Raw genomic sequence first — 21,450 nt, forward strand, 5'->3', positions numbered from 1 at the left:
GCGAAAGTTATCTCACCAAACTCTGACAACTTGATCATGGACTTCCCAGTCTCAGAAGATTAGAAAAATAAATTTGTGCTCATTAAAAATTACTGAGTCTCAGGTATTTCATTCCGTTATAGCACACAAAATGAACAAAGACTAGAAGAATGCCTACCTGGTATCCATCACCTCTTCCTCACTAATGACATAAGCAAGAATTTACATGACGTGTCAATGTATCACAACAAAGAACATTCTTTTTAAGGTCTTACGCATCAGAGTACTTAATGTAATTACATTTTTATGAATGAGATATGTGTATCTGAGCCTTTGTGGAATGAAAACATTTCTTTTAAAAGAGAGTTAAAAACTGTGATATGGGCCATTTTGTCTTTCTTCTATTCCTCTTGTCAGATGCCTGTAGGGGTGGAGCACTGGCAGCCTTCTTAGAACATGAAAGAAGTTTGTAGGGATTATTTACGTGCAAAAGATAATGGTTTAGAAGGACTAGGTTAGATGATAATTGTGAAACGTTCACAGCAAGCCTGTACATCTTTTAACATGACATAAATACATTTCAATCTTATATAGCCATTTTAAATTTTAATTTTATAATATTTGTAGCTGAATCATATTCATAGCTGAACCAGGTGGACCTTGACGGAAAGGACTTTATCTGCAAGGCTCTGTCTATAGGAGCCTGCTCACTGACAAGTCATTCGGGGGATTTCTTTAAGTTCTGAGAAGTCAAAAGTCGCCTTCCCCATCAGCAGTTTTCCTTAAGAGAATATATTTTTAAAAAACACTAAGCATTATATGTTTTGGAAAAATTTGGACTCAAGGGCTACCTGTGCAGGTTAGTTACATGGGTATACTGCACGATGCTGAGATTTGGGCTTCTATCCATCCCATCACCCAGATAGTAATCATAGTACCCAATAGGTAGTTTTTCATCCCTTGTCCTCTTCCTTCCCTTTCCTCTTTTGGAGTTTCCAGTGTCTATTTCTCTCATGTTTGTGTTTGTATGTAACCAATGTTGAGCTTCCACTTATAAGTGAGAACATGTGGTATATGTTTTTCTGTTTCTGTGTTAATTCACTTAGGATAATTGCCTTCAGGTGGATTGGATAAAGAAAATGTGGTACAGGCGCACAATAGAATAATACACAGTCATAAAAAAGAATAAAAAATACTTTGGATAAATTATTATATGCATTTTGAAACTTAGAGAGCATATAATTTCCTAGAAAAGCTATCATACTCAAAAAAATAGGAAACTGAATAGATTCGTAGCCATTAATAAACTGAAATAGCAGCATATAATCTGTAGAAACTAAGTCAAACTAAATAACCATGCCCAAAATGTTTTACAAGGCATAGGACATGATATATTGAATAAGCTTACATAGATCAGATAATTCCAGCCTTACACAAACCATCAGCAGAGCCTATAAATGGGGAAATTTCTATAGTTCATTTCTTGAATATATTATAACTTTTATACCAGAATCAGATAAAAATATATAGAAAAACAGAGCTAGAAGACTACATCAATTACAAAATTAGAAATGAGAGTCCCTCCAAAAATGTCAGAAATTCAAAATAAGCATATGTATAGTGTGACACGTAAATTCTTCATATTCAGGTTGAAAGTTATATTCCTTTAGTAATATAGTCTCAGAAGTGACATCCACTCACTCTGTGGTGTCCCATATATTACCTAGGCTTTGCTCATTCTTTTATATTCCTTTTTCTTTATTTTGGCTGTGTCACAGGCCATTTTGGCTGGGTCACAGGCCATTGGTCACTCATATTTGGATCAGAATAAATCTCTTCAAATATTCTAAAGATTCTGACTCTTTTCATTGACATGATTTTGGTCTGGTTTTCCTTTAGGCTCTCATAGGACAGTGCTGAGTTCAATGCCTCACAATTGCTATACTTTCCCTCTCTCAGTGCTCAGTGATGCTCTCTGGACCACGCTAGTGTTGCTGGGGGTGGGTGAGGGCTGGTATCAGAGATTCAAGACTGTTTTTTCTATCTTCTCAGTGCCTCTTTCAGTAATTCAACCCTCCCGGAGGATGTGTCAGCTCTCCCAGAGGATGTGTCACCATTACCATTCAGTAATTCAGAGTTAAATCCAGGTACTAAGAGGGCTCATCTGACTTTTGGTTCTTATGAAGGTGTTTTTTTCTGGATAGATAGTTGTTAAATTGGTGTCCCTGCAGCAGGGGGACAATTGGCAGAGCCTTCTATTCTGCCATCTTGCTCTGCCTCTCAGAAAAATCCCTACAAAATTAATCTGTGGAAGTCCTAAAACTCAGTATTTCAGAATTTGAACGTATTTGGAGATAGGATCTTTAATGAGGGAATTAATATGCCTGTATATTTTTATTTATCTAATTTATTATTTATTTATTTACTCAAGTAGCACCATTAACAAATCTTCCTGGTCTTCCAATCTCTAATTATTCTACCACCAATGAAGTCCTCTCTCTATACCTGACAATTCTTAAATTATCACTTCAGTCATGAAATCAACCTGCATATTTGAGAATAGATGTGGACTCCTTACACCCTAATTATGTAAATCCTTTCATAGTACCAACTATTCCTAGATTATTAGGAATATCTCTAGATTAACAATCCAGTTATTTCTTTAACACAAACTAGGTCCATGGTAACATGTAGGATATGGCTGAAATCTTTTTCTTCTTAACTTGTGATAAGAAAGGCCATCACATGTTCATAAGTGCAACAGGCATGGTATGTAAATGAGACTTTAAAAAGTAGCCAGGAAAAAGCAAGCTCTGAAATGTTGCAATCACTCCAACCCCAACCATTCAGACATAGGCTGTGGAATGAACAAATGCGGAAGACAGCACAGTGGGGACAACATGTTTATTTTTATTATTTCTGGAGACTGGGGGTGGGTAAGGTACTGAAGGTTACCGATGCAAATCAGTAGAGAAGAGAGGGTTTGAACTGAGTTGGAGATGTGGTCCAGTTTAATTTTTGACTCTGTAGTAATTGCAGGATCACTTCTATACGTCCATTTTCCAGTGCCTCTAGTTTTTGAACTTGCAGACAAAGGAAAACTTTTCTTCACAAGACACATCCTTCCATCCCTTGAATCCTAAGACACAATGAGAAGAGTCAGAATAAGGGATTTGAAAGGAGTGTGGCCCCTCTCTGGATCTAGGACTCGGGACAAGAAACAAGAAAAAAACACTTCACCATTTCTTGGATGAGGATCTCACCTCATCTCTACCCCAGTTCCTATGTTCATCCCCAGAACTAAGCAGGAGGGAATGGTAAACAAATGGATGGATTCTCTGCCTTTTACCTGAGCTTGAAGTCAGGCTCACACAGTAGCCAGGATTGATACTGCTTGGGGATCCAATGACCCAGGATTTGTAGGAGACCAGGGACCCACTGCTCCAGTGCCAACGGCGATTCTAGATGGAGAAAGGCCAGAAGAGGGAAAGAGGTGACTTGGAAAACCTGGCCTGTGTGTACACTCAGTAACAGGACAAGCATAAGGTAAGAATAACCCTTATTGTTCCCATGAATAGAACATTTTTTCCTCTGCTTTTGCTTTAAGCTTCTCCTTTCCTGGAATGTCCAGTTCTCTCCCACTCTCACACAAAATGACAAATGTTCTGAAGTTGGTACAAAATAAATAAATAAATAAATAAATAAAAGCTCATTATAGAATGTGGTTTCTTATTTTTCTCTCCTGAGACCCATGACCCTCATATTCACCATGCCACTGGTTGCCCATTAGTTGTTGGTATATTGTTTAGTATAACACCAGGCTCCCAAATGCCATAAGTAGGTTGTCCTCCACTAGTATCTTTTTGTATATAGTCTACAGAAGGATATTGTTCAAGAAAGACAATAATAAAATGGGTAAAAGGTGGTATATAAAGATGCTTTCCTAGAAGTAGATAGAGTTTATACATTAATGAATGCCCAGGACACTTAGAATATCCAGTTTCCACTCATCTCTCCTACTACCTACACTAAATCTCACTACCTCATACATCATAGGATCTCTAAAGAAGTCCCTTTTATTAAAAATAAGAAAGGATAAAAGCTGGTTGTAGAGTTCCCAAAGCTTAGACTTCCCTCTTTCTTCTCAAAATTGATAATCAAGAGATAAAAGAGGCTGCAGACTGACCTTTTTGGGGTCATAGAGGCCAATCCAGACATTGCCGTCATCAGTGCTACTCTCCTTAATCAGTGAGGCCACGAAGGCACCCTCCGCCTGGGTGAGCACAGACACCAGGTTGCCTGAATTCATGTTCTGGCAGTAGAGCTGTAGGTGAAGAAAATGGAGCACTCAGTGGAGGAGGAAGGTGTGAAGGATATACTGAGACCTTCCAGAGGATGTAACAGAAAAAGGACAGCACAGAAATGTCCCTGATGATGCTATCACTGACCACAGGCATCTCTGTGCTGAATGATGGGATAAAGTAGATTGGAAAGTTTTGGGCTGATGATCGGATAGGGAGGGGACTAGTCTCATATCAGCCACTGAACACACTGGAGAGTGGCAGCTTCCCTTCCCTTCATGAGCCTCCCTTCCCACACTGCTCTCCTCACTCACATCTGCATCAACCCAGGTCTCAAGGTCTTCATTAAAGTAGTAGCAGTAGGAGCCATAGGCATTGGTGCCTTCTGGGCAGCTGATACGGGCCTTGGGCAAGTCTGTCTGGACCTCTTGGCCTGGAAAAGAGAGACAATTAAGAAAGATCCTCAGAGCAGGGCAAAGGCTGGATGGTGAGGTAGGAGTTTCTAGGATTCTTTATAGGAAGAGAAGGATGCTATAGGTCATGAAGCGATTGGTCACTACTGCCCTCCTGCATCTTACCTATAGTCTCTCAAGATGTCTTTGCTCAAGACAAGAGCACACAATGAATAGGCTCATGAAATGTGTCCCCATTGTCCCTTTTATGTATGGGGCTCAGGCTTTTCTGCCTCGAAGTACTCAGGCTTCTGCCTGTCTCAAGCTTGTCTGGTTTCTCTACACACAAAGCTCTCCTCAGTTCCCCATTCCACTAATGACTGTCTGCATACAGACATCCCCAAACCCGCCATCATGAGTAGTGTTAATATGATAAACCAATGCCACCTGCAGTGCTCACTGATAAAGGGTCATTCTAAGTTCCATCTCTAACTCCCTAATAAGGTGAGGATGTTTTTGAATGGGATGAAATCAGCAATAAAGGTCATTGAAGAACAGAAAACAACCCTTGATGTTGACTCTGCTTTTTCTCACGTGAGCCCACATGCATGAGGATGGAGTGAAGGCTTCATGGCTGGGGTTGCGGAGGTCTGGGGGAAAAAATCTCACCTTGGCTCAGAGACAGAAACATCAGGCAGGAGATCAGAATGAAGCATGAGTTGGGCTGAGCCATGCTGAGCAGCAGTGAATCTTACTTAAGGAGCAAATCAGCGAACTCTATAGAAGAACACAGGGAAGAGGGTTTCAGCGGTGAAGAGCAGAGCATGATTACCTTCCTTATAACGTCCTCTCTCTGGATTCCTGATGGCAGCAAGGCCATCTGAGATACTCACACCCTGAACATTTCTCTCTACAGGTTGGAGATTACACAGATCCTCTAACCCAGAAACACATTTGTCTCGTGCTTAGGCTTCATTACTGTGGAGACCTTTTGGTTAGAAAATTATCCTGAATATTCCCCAAGATGAAAGAGGAAGAACCCATGTTAGAGTTTCCCTCCTCCTGTAATGTCCACTTACCCGTTTCCTGGGTCTGAAGTGGCTTGTTGGGCCAGGCACTGGTTGGAGTTTTATTACAAGGTCTGAGAATAGAGCTGCGTAAATTAAGCAAGAGGTGGGGCAAGAAGTGAGGATCAGAGGGCCTACTTATGGCACTGAGACAGAGAGATTCTGGCATCTGAACTAGCTTCTTCCTGGCACTCACTGGGAATGACCACAAATGACATCAACTTACCACAAACAGATTGGCAAACTGTCCAAGTGCAAGTCAGGCTTTGCCTTTCCTCAGCAGCAACCAGGTGTCCAGTGCCTATGACCTTTAGTAGTTCTAGAAAGAGGAAAGGAGTAGATTTCCTTGTCCTTTCTGTAAAAATGGAGTCCCTTCTTTTATATTAAGTATAGGTAGGGGTAGAGGAAGAGTTGGCTGAGTCCACATGATTAAGCACAATTTGCTGGTTGCATGGGTTGTTCCTCTATTTCTTTTCTTTTCTCTTTCTTTCTTTCTTTCTTTCTTTCTTTCTTTCTTTCTTTCTTTCTTTCTTTCTTTCTTTCTTTCTTTTTTCTTTTTTCTTTTTTTTTTTTTTTTTGAGAAAGAATCTCACTCTGTCACCCAGGCTGGAGGGCAGTGGTGCAATCTCAGCTCACCTCTGCCTCCCAGGTTCAAGCGATTCTTCTGACTCAGCCTCTCGAGTAACTAGGATTACAGGCACATGCCACCATGCCTGACTAATTTTCTGTATTTTTTGTAGAGATAGGATTTCACCAGGCTGGTCTCGAACTCCTGACCTCAAGCAATCTGCCCGACTCGACCTCCCAAAATGCTGGAATTACAGGCATGAGCCACCGTGCCCTGCTATTCCTCTATTTCTTTTCAGGTTCAGGAACTCTCAAGACCTACTTCTTAAGATGTCAAGCCTTAAGAGTTACATACATGTAAACCAATATGTCCAGCCAGGTTTTAGTATAAGTAGCTAGCCTGATATAGGCATTCTCCAAGTCGAAGCAGGTGGGAACTGTACAGTGAGCTAATGCTTAAGAAAGCTCAAAATAGCTGGATATGAGGGTAGGCTTCATTGAAGAATTCGGTATGAAATTAAAAATCTCTTAAAGTCACAGATGATGTGATGAAATTGAGCATTTAGCAGAATCAACTGAGTATTTAGTGGAATCGTCATCCAAAAAAAAAAATTCAGAATGGAATATTAGAAAAAAAAACTAACCTAAATGTTCACAGAGACAGGTGTATCAATTGTCATAAATAGGTAATGTATTATAAGATACTAAACACATTAAAGCAAATAAGCTAGATATTTATCAACATGGCTTGGTTTCAAAAACATAAAGTTGAATACAAAACTGTCAGTTGCAGGAAGTTATAAACTACTTAATAAAATGTATAGATTCTTTAAAAAGATAGCAATTAACATTGTATAATTATTTGGTCAATTCACATGTAGTTTAAAGAATAAAAATCTGAAATTCAAGAATATACATAACCACTTATATTATTTGCATAGAGAATTCAGAGTGAGTTTTTAAATCTTTCCTTTGTTTTATAAAAGCTAAAGATTTTAAACAAAGATGACAAATATTAATAGTATTTATTCCAAATGATAGCTTTATACATAGTTGTAAATTTAGTCCATTTAACTTCTGCATTTACTAAAATGAGTTATGCTTTCTAAAAACCTTAGCACCAGTGAAAGATGTCTTTCTTGTTTCTATAAATAAGAGGCTAAGTCATGCTCTATAGAGTTACCAAAGGATAGAGTAGGGAGGAATCCAGTATATTTGGTACCATCACAGGTTGATATGATAAAAAGTAAAGACACAATTAATTAAACAAAAATTAAAACAAAACATTTTGTGGTATTTCTTAAAAATATGAGTTCATCTATATTTCAAGAACATTCCAAACAAGCAATGACTTTCCCGGTATAAAGGATCTAATACTTTATAGTGCCTACTAAAATATATTACTGCTAGTGTGATATAAAAGAGAGATATAAAACAAATAATAATTGAGAGAGTACTCTCATAAAAACCTTTATTGCCCTAAATAGCTCTGTCCCTATTGAGATACCCTTATTGCTTGCATATATGACTGGCCAAATTCCACATGCAAGACAAAAAAAAATTTAGGACATTTACGGGCAGCCACTGTGGTTCCAAAGTGATGCCCTTTTCAAGGAGGTCATAGTTCCTATTCCTTCAATGCTGATCTCGTTTTCCTCAGTAACTCTAGGTTCTTTCCTCTGACTGAGTTTTATGACATTCTCATAAGCTTGTTTAAATCTTTTTACCGAATTCACTCTGAAAGTCGTCTCATAGGTGAAAATCACTACCCTGCCCATCTAGTGTTAATGTAGCCTCAAGTGGGGCAATGTCTTGATATGCCTTAATAAGACTTAGGAAGTTTCAAGGCTCTGGCTAATTTTTGGTGCTTTTGGCCATCTCCTTGTAGATATTCCCTCCTTTCCACCCCTGTAATAAAAATTTTACACTTATGAAGGAGAGTTAATCTCCCTCTTTTTTTGGTCCTTGGCAGACATGTGAATACTGCAAACATTAGACCTAAGAGGAAATTAGGTGAAGTAGTACCAGGTTCACTGAGGACCTTCCATGGTCTATTTGTGCTCTGCAGATGTAAGAAATCCTTCCTACAACTTAGCTTCCTCTCCTTACCAAGAAAGTTCCAGTTTATGCAATACAAGCTTTCACTGCCATGTTCTTTATGCCAGATACTATTCTAAATGTTTTACCAGTAAGAACCCACTTAATCCCATGCCATTCTGAAAATACAGGTGCTATTTGCAGCCATATTTAAGATATGAAGAAACTGAAGATGAGAAATGGCTTAAGTAATTTACTTAATATAAAACATCTACTATGTAGTGAAGCAAAATTCAAATGTAAGTGTGAGTTTTGCTTTAAGGTCATTTAGTTATCACAAATATCCTTCTGAATTCCCTTGATTTACCTCCACATTCAACCCAGAGCTCTGACTGATTTAACCAAATAACTAAGTTAGAAAGAATGATTAAGGCATAGTATTTGTTAGCACAACAGGGTGACTATAGTAAAAGATAATTTAATTGAAAATTTTAAAATAATGAAGACGCATACTGCAGTGTGTTTATTAGGCATTGCATGCTTACAATAAAATATCTCGTGTAACCCATAAATATATATACCTACTATGTACGCAGAAAATGAAAAATAAATAAGTAAATAAACAACCACTCAGCAATCACAGCCATACCACAAGCCCCAAAGGATGAACTTAAAAGGTTTATAAATATAAGATACCAAGCCCCCAATCCTTCACCCACAATTTAATTGGACTTTTACATACACTAGCATGACAATCATGTCTGTTTCTGTGTTTGGCACAGAGGGAGCTGTTCTTTACCACATTAGCGCAGATAGGAGCCAGCCTCACCAAAAGTCACACAACAAAGGGGTCAGAAAATTTGAAGTTTTGATGGAATCTTGGAAGGTTAGGAAACAAGCCAGGACCTCTTTTCTCCCTTCCTCATGTCTTAGCACTTGTCTACAGAAATAAAAGCCACAAACACACTAAGAAAAAACTAAACTCTTACAGAAAACCATCCATGATCTCTTAAAGTCTTGCATCCCTGAAGAGTTAGAAACCCATATACTAACAAGCTTCCACTTATTTACATTATTTAATATGAATAAGGAATCTCAGAAAAGTTGTAAATTCCTCAAATCAAAAAAGAGAAGCTCTTTTTCTTTAGATCTCTCCTCTATAAAATAAGCATTTAATTTAAATTCCAAGCAGAGGGCAAGGAGAAAATTCACAGGCCTTGTAAAGGGCACTGACACAAGTTCAGCATCGGGGGGCCTCTTCCTGGCAAACCCAGGAGTAGTCATGCATGAGGTCCTTTCTCATAAACAGCTTGGTAAACTCTGCAAGTCAAAGGCAGGCTTTGCCCTTCCCCAGCAGCAACCAGATGCCCAGTTCCCATGGCCCTGAGCAGCCCAGGAAGAAGCAGAGACCTTCCAGGAATAGTGATGATGGGTGTGAAGGGAGGACTCTGGGAGGAGGGGCAGTGAGTGGTGTGAGCCTGGAGCAAAATCATCTGTGGGACAAGGGACAAGGGAGGCATCAGGACAAGATGTGGAGCATCCTGCTTGGGGCAGTGGGGAAAGGGAGGGCCACACATTCATGGCATGCTAGCGTCATTTACCTCGGAGGCCTCCTCTCCTGACAAGGCAAGCCCCAAAAGGAGCCTGTGGAAAGGGAAACTCCCATGGAAGAAGCTGAAGGTTTCTGGGGACTGCACCTTACACCACACTTCTCCAAATTAATAAATCAACTCTAATGCCTCTTCAGAACTGTTGCCAGATACAATGAGGAGAAAGGAGAGGGGAGTGAAGATGGGATGATGCATTCAGCAAAGACGCTGCTGACTGTCTGCTAAGCACATAACAGCAATGATTAAAGCTTAAACTATAATTCCTCTCTGTACTTGCACAATACCTTCAAATGCACTTTCCTAGTCTAGAGTATTTCTATTATATTATCCCATTAAAGCAAACATGTATATTTTAATTTTTATGTTCTTAGAAATATTTTTACAAGTATTAAACATGTTAACTTAAAAAAAAAATCTACATTGAACATAAATACCTTAAGCACCAAAAGATAAAGTGACTTCCCCAAGGTCACACAGGATTCACAGAAAGTAACACAGCCAGAATTTGGGTCCAATAAATCTGACACCAGTGTCTATGTTCTCTATCTGTCCGTTCTATTGCCCACCCTGCAAAAGCTGTAAAATTCTAAAACAACTGGAAAGAATGGAGTGTTATAAGTAGATGGGATCACATGTAATTAAACTGTCCCTCTCATAAGAGGGCAGGTGTGCAGAGAATTTAAGTATCTGAACCTCTATCCAGTGGTGGTGAGAAAAAGCATTAACTCCAATCTACTTCTCAACCCTCTGTTTCTTCTACCACTTTGCTCTGTCCTTTTTCTGCAGACTCCAGCAGCTATTTTACTCATGGTTATTTTGTAAAATCTTTCCATCCACAACCTCATCTCCATAGGAAAGCTAGAGTGATTGCCATATCCTTCTCTGGGCGTCTACAGTCTCTCAAGTTTCCTGACCACTATCCCACTCCCTCCATTTACATACCTCACAGACAGATAAAGTCAAACTCAGTTTTGTGAAAACATTGTCTCTACTTTCTAGTCTCTGGGTCAGTTAAATAACCAACTGAGGTTACTGACAAGGTTTGATTTCTTTTCTTTTCTTTCCATTTTTGTTTGTTTGTTTTCTTTTGAGATTTCCAAGGAGGAATCATTCTGACAATGACTATTGTCAACTGTTCACTGTAAGCCTATGGGCCGGAGGGCCAACATTTGTTTGGGAAAAAATACAACAGTTTTGAACTTCAGGATGTAAGTGAATTACCCTTTGTAGTGAGAAGAGGAAAAAAAAAAAAAAAATAGCTCAGAGCTCTGACCTATGTGAGATATGCAAAATTTATCAGGCCCAGAGAGGCATGAGTGTGGAAGTTTGGTCATACCCCTTCACACCCATGCCTGGGGGCAACTGCTTAAGGGCATTTAGTTCCTGACTAGCTGCCTCACTTACTATCCTGATATTTTTTATACAAACTACAATTTATAACCTGTAAATAGTCTTTGTTATTAATGTAAATTATTAGTAAAGAACTTAGGAACTGCCTCTTTTTTTTTTTTTCCTTTAAAAACCCGATGATAACTGCTGCTAATTGGAGCATATATTCAGGAAAACTTGAATTTATGCTCCCCTGTTGTAGTCCTCAAACTTGGCCCAAATAAACTCTCTACTTATATTACTTTTGCCTCATTTTTCCTCTTTAGTTTGACAGTAGGACTAAAGAATCCCTGAACCATAAAACATGAAAAGCGAAACCAATATCTATGTTCAGAGAACACACTTGTTGAATGGCATTGTCCTTTTCAAATACAGAAGGCACAGAACTAGCAGAAATATAAACTGCTATAACATATGAAGCTGAGGAATAGAAGTAGAGTTTCAGAACCCAAACTGGATTTTCTCTCAAATGAAAAGATCCTTTCCTCAGAGGATCAATGATATGCCTCCAAGGCAAGGTAAATTCATGAATCTAAATTAAACCCATAATGTATTTCTGGCTATGAACTGATGAAAAGTGTAAGACAGATAACCACATAATCTTTAAACAAATGTCATTATGTCAGCTGAGAAGATGAATGAAGGTTTCAGAAGAATGAAGACAGTAAGAGAATCACGGAAAATTATCAAGTTTATCCTCTCTAAATTCAGGTCGACATTTAATTGAACATTGTAATCATATTTACATGGACCTTTAAGAAGTGATTGAGCCATGAAGCCTCTGTTCTCATAGTTGAGATTAACACCATTATAAAATGGCTAGTTTCATTCCCTTTTGCTTCTTTGCCCTTCAGTGTTTTGCCATATCATGAAACAGCAGGAAAGCCCTTGAAAGATTCCAGCATCTTAATAATGAACTTCTAAGTCCCTGGAACTGTTAGAAAATAAATTTCTGTTTATTATAAATTATCCAGTCTCAAGTGTTTTGTTCTAGCTGTAGAAAATGGACTAAGGTAGAAATTTGTACCAGAAGTGGGGTTGTTACTATTAGAAACACCTAAAAATGTGTGTCAGATTTGGAACTGAGTAATGGGCAGAGGGCAAAAGAGTTTAGAGGATCAGGCTAGAAAAAAGCCTAGATTGCTATTAACAGAGTGTTAAGGGCTACGCTGGTGAGGGCTCATGAAGAGGAGAGCTATAGGCTAAACCTAAATCATCAGTGAGATTACTTGCGTGGTTTTGAAGAGAATAATAGCAATATGAATGGTAGAGGTAATTCTGATGTGATCCCAGATGGAAATGCAGAACATGTTATTGCACAAAGACGTGAAGGTTATCCTTTTTACTAAGTGGCAACGAACATGGCTGAATGGTCTTTGTGTCCCAACATTTTATGAAAGGCAGAATTTAAGAACCACAGGTTAGGATATTTGGTGGAAGAAATATCTAAGTAGCAAATTGTTGAGGATGCTGCATGACTTTTTTAAACTGTCAATAGTAAAACTTGAGAAAAGGGAAAACATTAAATATGAAATGTATATTGAAAAGGAAGCAGAAAGTAAAGATTAGGAAAATTCTTAGTCTGGCTGTGTTTTAAATAAAGAAAAGGCATATTCAGAAAAGAAAAACCTAGGGTGTGGCCAAATTTTGATAAGGAGATTAGCTCCCATCACAAGCCCAAAATGCCAATGTCTGGAGAACAGAATTAGATCAAAAGAGGCGTCTTGGGAGCCCTTGGGACCTTGTTGCTCATCATTCAGGGCTTCCTCAAGTCTCTGATTCCTGCATTCCTGAGCAGCTCTTTTAAGCCATCTCAGAAAAGGCTTACAGAAGCCCAGTTGTGGTGCTGGCCATCACTCCAGAAGGTACAGGGTATAAGTTTTGATGGTGTCCATAGAGTCTTAATTCTCCAGGATTGCTGATGGTAAGAGCTAGATTTCAAAAAACGTGTCAGGGAGCCTCAGGGCCCCAAGAGAGAACTGACACAGGTGTAAGTCCACCACAGAGATTACCCACTAGGACAATTCCTAATGGGACATTAGTGGGTGAGTTGCTAGGCAAATAGTTGTTAAACATAAGCAGGAGGGAAGAACTCCTGACAAAAGGGAGGTTTGAAAAATTTTACACCCCAGAGATTACCTAAAACAGGCATGCTAAATATAAGCAGAAAAGAGGAAATAAACTCTCTGTTCTCTATTTTCCTTCAATACATTCTCTTTTTTGGTTAAATCAATCACTTGGCAGAACTCTTCCTCCAATTAAAACTAAAAATAAAAAATTCCTGCACTTCCCAATAACAGTTTGAAACCCCAGCTGCAGAGAGCTTTGGGGATAATATTCCAGCCTGCGAGAGCTGCTGCATTGGTTGCTCCCAGAAAAGCCATGGAGGCCCAACCCTTGTCCCAGTCTGTACTGATGGTGGCACTTGGAGTCAAAACAGAAAATTCTCACACCTTAGGATTTAATTTTTTTTTTTTGGTGGGGGTTGGGCTTTAGTTGGAGTTTGCTAATTCTTTTTATTTTCTGTTGCTCTTTTGTTATGAAATTGTCTATCCTATGCCTGTCCCACCATACATTTTAGAAACATATAATTTTTTGATTTCACAGCTGGAAGGGAATTTTCCTTAGAATGAATCATAACCTGAGTCTTACATATATCCAATTTTGATGATATTTAGATGAGAATCTAGACCATAGACTTTTAAGATTATGCTAGAATGAGTTAAGACCAGGAGCTACTGGGTTAAAATGAAAGTACTTTATATGTGAGAAGTACATGAGTTTTGGGGGTGACAGGGGCAGAATGCTATAATTTGAATGTTTGTCCCTTCAAAAATTCATGTTGAAATTTAATTCCCACTGTAACAGTGTTAAGAGATGTCATTTTAAGTGACAATTAGGCCATGAGTGTAAGATTCTCCCTGGGACCTGAACCCTTAAGGAGATGAATAACTCCTCCCTTCGCAGGCCCAGTCCCAAGGCGCAAGGCTACTTGCACCAGCAGCCTGTGCCAGCAAGATAGCAGAAGCAGGAAGAGAGCCAGCTGGAAGACACCTGCCCCTTAAGATGGAGAAAGACGCCATCTGGGTCCAACCTAGCAGTTACTTCAGACTAGAGCACCTCCTGTTTACAGGAGACTAAAAAGCCTTTGACCCGTCCTCACTTGGGGCTGACGCCATTTTAGGCCTCAGCCATCCTGCACCCAGGTGCTCATTAAAACAGTATGTTGCTCCACACTACCTCATGTTGTCTGTTGGCGGGCTGTCAGGGTTTCAAGTGATACAAAAACCTTACATCTGGTGCGGAAACCCAGGAGGGGCTCAGGTCTGCATCCTCCATGGACCTACAACTCCACCCCAGAGAGCAGGCCACAGCAGCTGCACAAAGGAAGCTCCTCGGTCTCCAGTTGCTTCTCTATGCATGCATATCGGTCACTGATCTCACTTACTGGTAAATATCCCTGGGAACCCCGTTAACAGGGAAGAATCCGCACGGCCTCTCTTGGTTTCTTTGGTCCGAAAATCCAACACTGGTCCAAGAAGGCTCTGGCATGTGCCAGGCAGTTGCTGATCATCTGGTGTTAAGGGGTCGCCTCTTAGCCATTTGATCCTGTTCCGAGAACGAAAAAGACAGCGGTGACGATTGCTCCTTTTATCATCTCCCTCCGGCTGTACAGGACGGTCTCCATTTTCCCTGTTCTCCCCAGCCTACCCTCTGTTATGGAAAACTCCTCGTCCTCCATTCCAAAAAACAGCACTCTAGGCTGCCTCATAAAAAACCTGCAAGCCTTAGGCCTCAGGCAAGATATCCACCCTATGCACCTTGTCTTTTTTTTTTTTTTTTTTTTTTTGCAATACAGCCTGGCCGCAGTACAAATTAAATAACGGGTCCAAATGGCCCGCAAATATAACATTTAACTTTACAATTTTTAACTGACTTAAGCAATTATTGCCAACGACTGGAAAAATGGGGAAAAAATTCCTTATGTCCAGGCCTTTGTGCACTAAAATTACTACCCGACCTCTGCAATCCTTACCTACCTCTTCAAATCCTTCCCCTCCATTCTCACCGCCCTGATCACCTTTCTCCTCCCGACCCTCTCTCTTTTACCTCATTCGATCCAACAGACTGCTGTCCACCCCTTCCAGCCCATACCTCCTCTTCTCAACTGTCTTCTTTAACCCTCCAAACCTCCTTATTCTCTCCTCAGCCGCCACCTTAACAGTCGCCCTCTTCCCAGCCACCATCTTCTCAGCCACCATCTTCCCAGCCGGCATCACCTCCAAAAGTAACCACTTCTTTTCCTACACCATCCTCTCCCCGGGACAACTCTAGCATTGTCTGTACTAATTCTCCTTCTTCACCCCCCGCTCTCCTGAAGCCTGTAAAACCATCCCACCACCTTACGCCCCTATCTATCCTCCACTGCCCGTCAACTCAACCCCCTTTCCCCCTTCAAACCCTGAGCAGGAACTACTTCTGGCTTCTTTCTTCTTTCCCACCTATACGTGCTCAGGCACCATCTTTGGCCCATGCCCTACCCTTACTTCAGTGCCAGTGCTAGAATGCCCCCTTTGGGAAGTGGCAGGAACTGAAGGTATTGTTAGTGCATGTTCCCTTCTCCCTCACTAATGTCTCTCAAATTAACAAAAGACTCGGTTCATTTCCAGAAGACCCTACCTTTTATATTAGAGAGCTTCAGTACCTTACCCAGTCTTATAAACTAACCTGGCATGACCTCTGCGTTATCCTCTCTTCCACCCTCACCCCAGAAGACCAGGACCGGACCATATCTGAACCTTAGCTCGGGCACATGCTGACACAATTCATCACCAAGCTCCTGCCCTGCCTACTGGCACAGAGGCAGTCCCCAGCCAGGACCCCCACTGGGATTATTAAGATGGGGCCTCTGGATGGCGCCATCAAGACCACATAATTATGTGCCTCCTTGCAGGACTAAAAATGGGTGCCCATAAAGTGGTAAACTATGAAAAACTTTCAGAAATCACCCAAGGTCCTGACAAAAACCCAGCCCTTTTTCTCTCTCGTTTAACTAAAGCCATGAGAAAGTATACCAACCTAGACCCAACCAGCCCAGAAGAAACTATTTTAAACCTTCAGTTCATTTCCCAATCCACCTGTGATATTAGGTGCAAGCTTCAGAAGCTTGACGACAGCCCTCAAACCCCTCAACAAGACCTTTTTAATTTAGCCTTCAAAGTCTTTAACAGCTGTGATGAGAAAACTGAAAGGCAAAAACAGGCAGAGTTTCAAATGCTTACCTCAGCCATCAGGGGCCTTGCAGGCCCCCGGGGCCGCAGCTCCAGATGGAAGCCTCCAAGCAATCCACCTCCACCTGGCAACTGTTTCAAGTGCAGCGATAAAGGCCACTGGTCCAGACAATGCCCAAATCCAGGTAAGCCCACCAGCCCATGCGCCCTCTGCCGAGGACCCCACTGGAAGTCGGACTGTGAGTGGCCCCGGCAAGGACTGCCCCCATCCCTTCTTGAGCCGGCCAAAACCTCCTACTCAGATCTCATCAGCCTTGCCGCTGAAGACTGACGGTGCCCTGAAATGGGTGCCCCGGCAACTACCACTGCTTCATCCGAGCCAAGGGTAACCCTGATGGTGGCACGGAGGCCAGTATGGTTTTTTTAAAATTACTATCGGGGCAACCTACTCTGCTTTACCTAATTTTTCAGGACCCATCCAGTCCTCCTAAGTCTCTGTTGTGGGAATTGATGGACAAGTCTCCAAACCCTGAGCCACCCCTCCACTTTTCTACTTCCTGCATACTTTTTCCTTCACTCACTCTTTCTTAGTCCTGCTCTCATGCCCAGCTCTGCTCCTAGGCACTGACATCCTTTCAAAACTCCACGCTCTTCACTTCCACATTCCCCATGGTACCCAACACATCCACCCAGACCCCTCCGGTGCTTCTAGCTTTCTTCTACTCCTTCAACCTCCCACCCTAAAACATGCAACCTTTCCTTATCCCCCATCCGTAGTTAATCCCGCTGTTTAGGATACTTCCACACCCTCAGTCACAGAACACCACACCCCTGTCCGCATTACCCTTAAAAAGGCCACCCAGTTTCTATCACAGAAGCAGTATCCCATCCTCCAAGCAGCTCTCATAAGCCTAAAGCCTATCATTTCTCGCCTCCTCACCAGTCACCTACTCCACCCAACAGACTCCCCTTTTAACACAACAATTCTACCTGTCAAAAAGCCAGAAGGAACTTATCGCTTAGTCCAGGACCTCAGGCTCTTTAACCAAGCTGTACTTCCAGTAGTTCCTAAGTCATACACTTTACTTTCTGCAATTCCCTCCAATACCACCCATTTTCTATCCTAGGTATAAAGGATGCTTTTTTTCACAATTTCTTTACACCTTAATTCCCAATGCCTCTTTGCCTTTATGTGGGAAACCCTGACACCCACATTTCACATCAGCTCACCTGGTGCGTACTACTTAGAGGCTTCAGAGACAGCCCCCAACCTTTTTGGACAGGCCCTTGCTTGCGACCTCTCTACCTTATCCCTAAAACCATCCACTCTCCTCCAGTGTGTTAATGATCTGCTCCTGTGTAGCGCCTCTCAAAAAGATTGCAATGCCCATACTCTCTCTCTCTTTTAAACTTCTTGGCAGAACAGGGGCATTACGTCTCCCCTAAAAAGGCACAAATATGTACTCCCTCTTACCCTGTGTACCCAAGGGCTCACAACCGACCGCATATCCCTCCTCCAGTCCCTCCCACCTCCACAAACTAAGCAAGAAATTCTCTTTTCTGGGACTAGTGGGATATTTTAGGCTCTGGGTTCCCTCCTTCGCTCTACTTACCAAACTGTTCCAAGCTGCTAAAGGCCCTCTCCATGAGCCTTTAAAACCTGCATAGCTTATTTACTCAACCTTTCCATCTACTCCAAAAGGCTCTCATCTCAGCCCCCATCCTCACTCTCCCAGACCTCACCAAACCTTTCTCCCTGTATACCGACAAATGGTGTGAAGTTACACTGGGTGTTCTAACCCAGTCTAAGGGACCTAGCCTCCAGGTTGTTGCCTACCTCTCTAAACAGCTTGAAGCCACAGTTCTCAGATGGCCTGACTGCCTCCGAGCATTGATGGCAGCTGAGCTGCTGCCCTCACCCTTAAAAGCCTAAAACGATCTCTCCATGCCAATCTAACAGTTTATTCACCCATAACGTCAAAGACATGTTAGCTCACTGCAGTGTACTCTCATCTATGCCCCACGTCTCCTTCAACTGTATGCTCCATTCATAGAAATCCCCCAAATCACCATACTAACCAGCTCCCGTTTAAACCCGGCCATGCTTTTACCTGAAGCTACAGCCAACCAAGACCCTACACACTTCTGTGTGAACACTGTTCAAACCTTTCTTACACATTTTCCAAACCTAACAGACCAACCCCTCCCAGATGCCTCCTTTACTTGGTTTGTAGATGGTAGCACCTTCCTACATTAAGGATGCCGGAATGCTGGCTATGCTATAGTGTCACTCCCCACCCCTCAACACACACTATTGAAGCCAATCTGATCCTCCTAGGCACCACCGCCCAAAAAGCTGAACTCAACCCCCTCACTCAAGCTCTCACTCTAGCAGCCAGACACAGATCAACATATATTCAAATTATCATTATGTACCACATAGTACACTCACACTCGTCCATCTGGAAAGAATGGGGTTTCCTAACTGCAGAAAACATCCCTGTCATAAATGACTCTCCCATCAGCAAGCTCCTTCAAGCTGCCAGGCTCCCACAGAAAGTTGCCATCATTCATTGCAGGGGCCACCAAACCCCAGACAATCCTATATCGGCCAGAAATGCTTTAGCAGATCAGGTAGCCAAACAAGTAGCCCTACAAACCTGTGCAAGGCCAGTTTCTGTCCCTGTCCTTGTTCTCTCCTCTTTACTCCTGAGAAGAAAAAGAGAACTTCTGAGCCCAAAACCTTCAAAAGCAAAGACCATGGTATGTCAAGGAAGGACACTTTGTTCTTCCTCACTCTCAAAGTCTTCATCATCTCCAAAGCCTCCACTCTTTCCATATTGGTTACAAACCTCTCTTGCAACTTCTCTGCCCTATTCTCACTTGTCCTCACATTTCCAGCCGTGTTCAAAAAAATTACCCAGTCCTGCTCTATCTACCACTCAGTGTCACCCCAGGGCTCCCTCCAGCCACCGCCTTTTCCTACCCACCAAGCCCAGGGCCAGATACCCAGGCAAGATTGACAAGTAGGCTTCACTCGATAAATGCCGCCCGATAAATGGCTCCTCTGTCTTCTAGTCTTTGTCCGTACTTTCTCTGGGTAGGTAGAAGTGTTCCCAACAACTTCAGAAGGTGCAAATATCCTCACACTAACTCTCATCATGCATATAATTTCCCTTTTTGGACTCCCAACATCCATCCAGTCTGATAACAGGCCCCCCTTCATCAGCCAAATTACCCAAGGCATCTCTACATCCTTAGAAATAAAGTGAGTTCTCCACACACCCTACAGGCCTCAATCTTCAGGCAAAGTTGAAAAAATTAACTGTGTCCTTAAAGCCCAACTCACCAAACTGGCTCTAGAAACCCACCAGTTGTGGACAAAAAATCTCCTTTTCACCCTCATGAGACTCCACGCAACACCAAAAGCACCCTCATTTTATAGTCCCTTTGAAATCACGTGTGGCTGAACTTTTGTCTTAGGGCCTCCACCCTTACCAGACTTTGAGCCACTCAGGAATTACCTCCCCTCCTTAATCCAGACACGGTTTTTCATTCATGAAGCAGCAAATGTGGACCCTGCCTCTCCTGTCGACACCTCCTTGTCCTCTCAACATAATTGTCTTGCAAGCACAGACGTGTTTATCTACCAACCTGACCCCCACCCAAAAGCTACAACCAAAGTGGACAGGCCTTTACACTGTGATACTCAGCACACCAACTGCAGTGAGAGTCCAAAGACTCCCCCACTGGGTCCATCGTACCAGGGCCACGCACCCCCAAGGCTACATCTTCCTCCAAAACATTAACAGCGGGCAACATCCTTGGAGTCCCTGTATACAATAACCTAAACAAAGAAAAATGATCCTTAAAGGTAGGAGGAAGCCAAAGATGGCAATGGGACAAATAGCCTCTGCAACAGATCATGGAGTATAATGGTCCTGCCACTTAGGCTGAGGATGGTTCCTGAGGTTATCACACTCCTATATATATGCTAAATAGAATAACTAGACTACAGGCTATTGTAGAGATAATCACTAACCAAACCCACTTCAGCCCTGGAAGTGCTCGTGCAACAACAAAACCAAATGCATGCGGCAATTTATCAAAACAGGCTAGCTAGCACTAGACTACTTATTAGCAGAAGAGGGTGGAGTCTGTGATAAGTTTAATATCTCTAATTGCTGTCTTAACATAGACAATAATGGAAAAGTGGTCTAGACATTGCTTCAAACATCAGAAAAGCAGCCCATGTACCAGTCCAGAGCTGGAAGGGATGGGACCCAACAAACCTTCTAGAAGGGTGGTTCTCTAATTTAGGAGGATTTAAAACGCTGGTAAGGACAGTAATCTTCATCATTGGGTTCCTCTTGTTTCTCCCCTGTGTTACCCCACTGATAACAAAAGCCATTAAAACTCCTGTTGAAACTACAGTTAACTGCCAGACAATCCAGATGAAGCTCTTGCTACAACAACACTATGGATAGTAACCCATCTCTCAAGAATACACAAAAATTCAATTTTTTTTTCCAAGGTACCACACCACCCCTATGTCATGCCTGAAGTAGTTATTGAGAAAGTCTCCTTTTTCCCTTTCCTATAACCAAACAGACAGGAATGTAAGATTCTCCCCAGGGCCTAAAAGCTTAAGGAGATGAATAACTCCTCCCTTCTCAGGCCCAGTCCCAAGGCACAAGGCTACTTGCACCAGCAGTGTGTGCCAGCAAGATAGCAGAAGCAGGAAGAGAGCCAGCTGGAAGACACATACCCCTGAAGATCACCGAGGATCGAGAAAGAGGCCACCTGGGTAAACGTACCAGTTATGTCAGAATTCCTGTTTACAGGAGACTATAAAACCTTTGACCCGTCCTCACTTG

At 41.9% G+C, this 21,450-nt stretch overlaps 1 protein-coding gene and 1 pseudogene across 1 annotated transcript; one reads left to right on the plus strand and one right to left on the minus strand.

Moving 5' to 3' along the window:
* Positions 1–2,869: 2,869 nt before the first annotated feature.
* Positions 2,870–5,852, minus strand: LOC102142107 (lithostathine-1-alpha-like). Its single transcript, XM_005575470.4, has 6 exons — positions 5,752–5,852; positions 5,342–5,449; positions 4,595–4,713; positions 4,166–4,303; positions 3,329–3,440; positions 2,870–3,118 (listed from the first exon to the last, which is right to left on the minus strand). Exons 2-6 carry the CDS (start codon positions 5,403–5,405, stop codon positions 3,051–3,053), a joined length of 501 nt encoding a protein of 166 aa, XP_005575527.1. The 5' UTR covers positions 5,406–5,449; positions 5,752–5,852; the 3' UTR covers positions 2,870–3,050.
* Positions 5,853–9,720: 3,868 nt separating this feature from the next.
* LOC123568249 (transcription factor NF-E4-like) lies at positions 9,721–17,064 on the plus strand (annotated as a pseudogene).
* Positions 17,065–21,450: the final 4,386 nt, after the last annotated feature.

Source organism: Macaca fascicularis, chromosome 13, assembly GCF_037993035.2.
Source record: "Macaca fascicularis isolate 582-1 chromosome 13, T2T-MFA8v1.1".
Taxonomy (NCBI): Eukaryota; Metazoa; Chordata; class Mammalia; order Primates; family Cercopithecidae; genus Macaca; species Macaca fascicularis.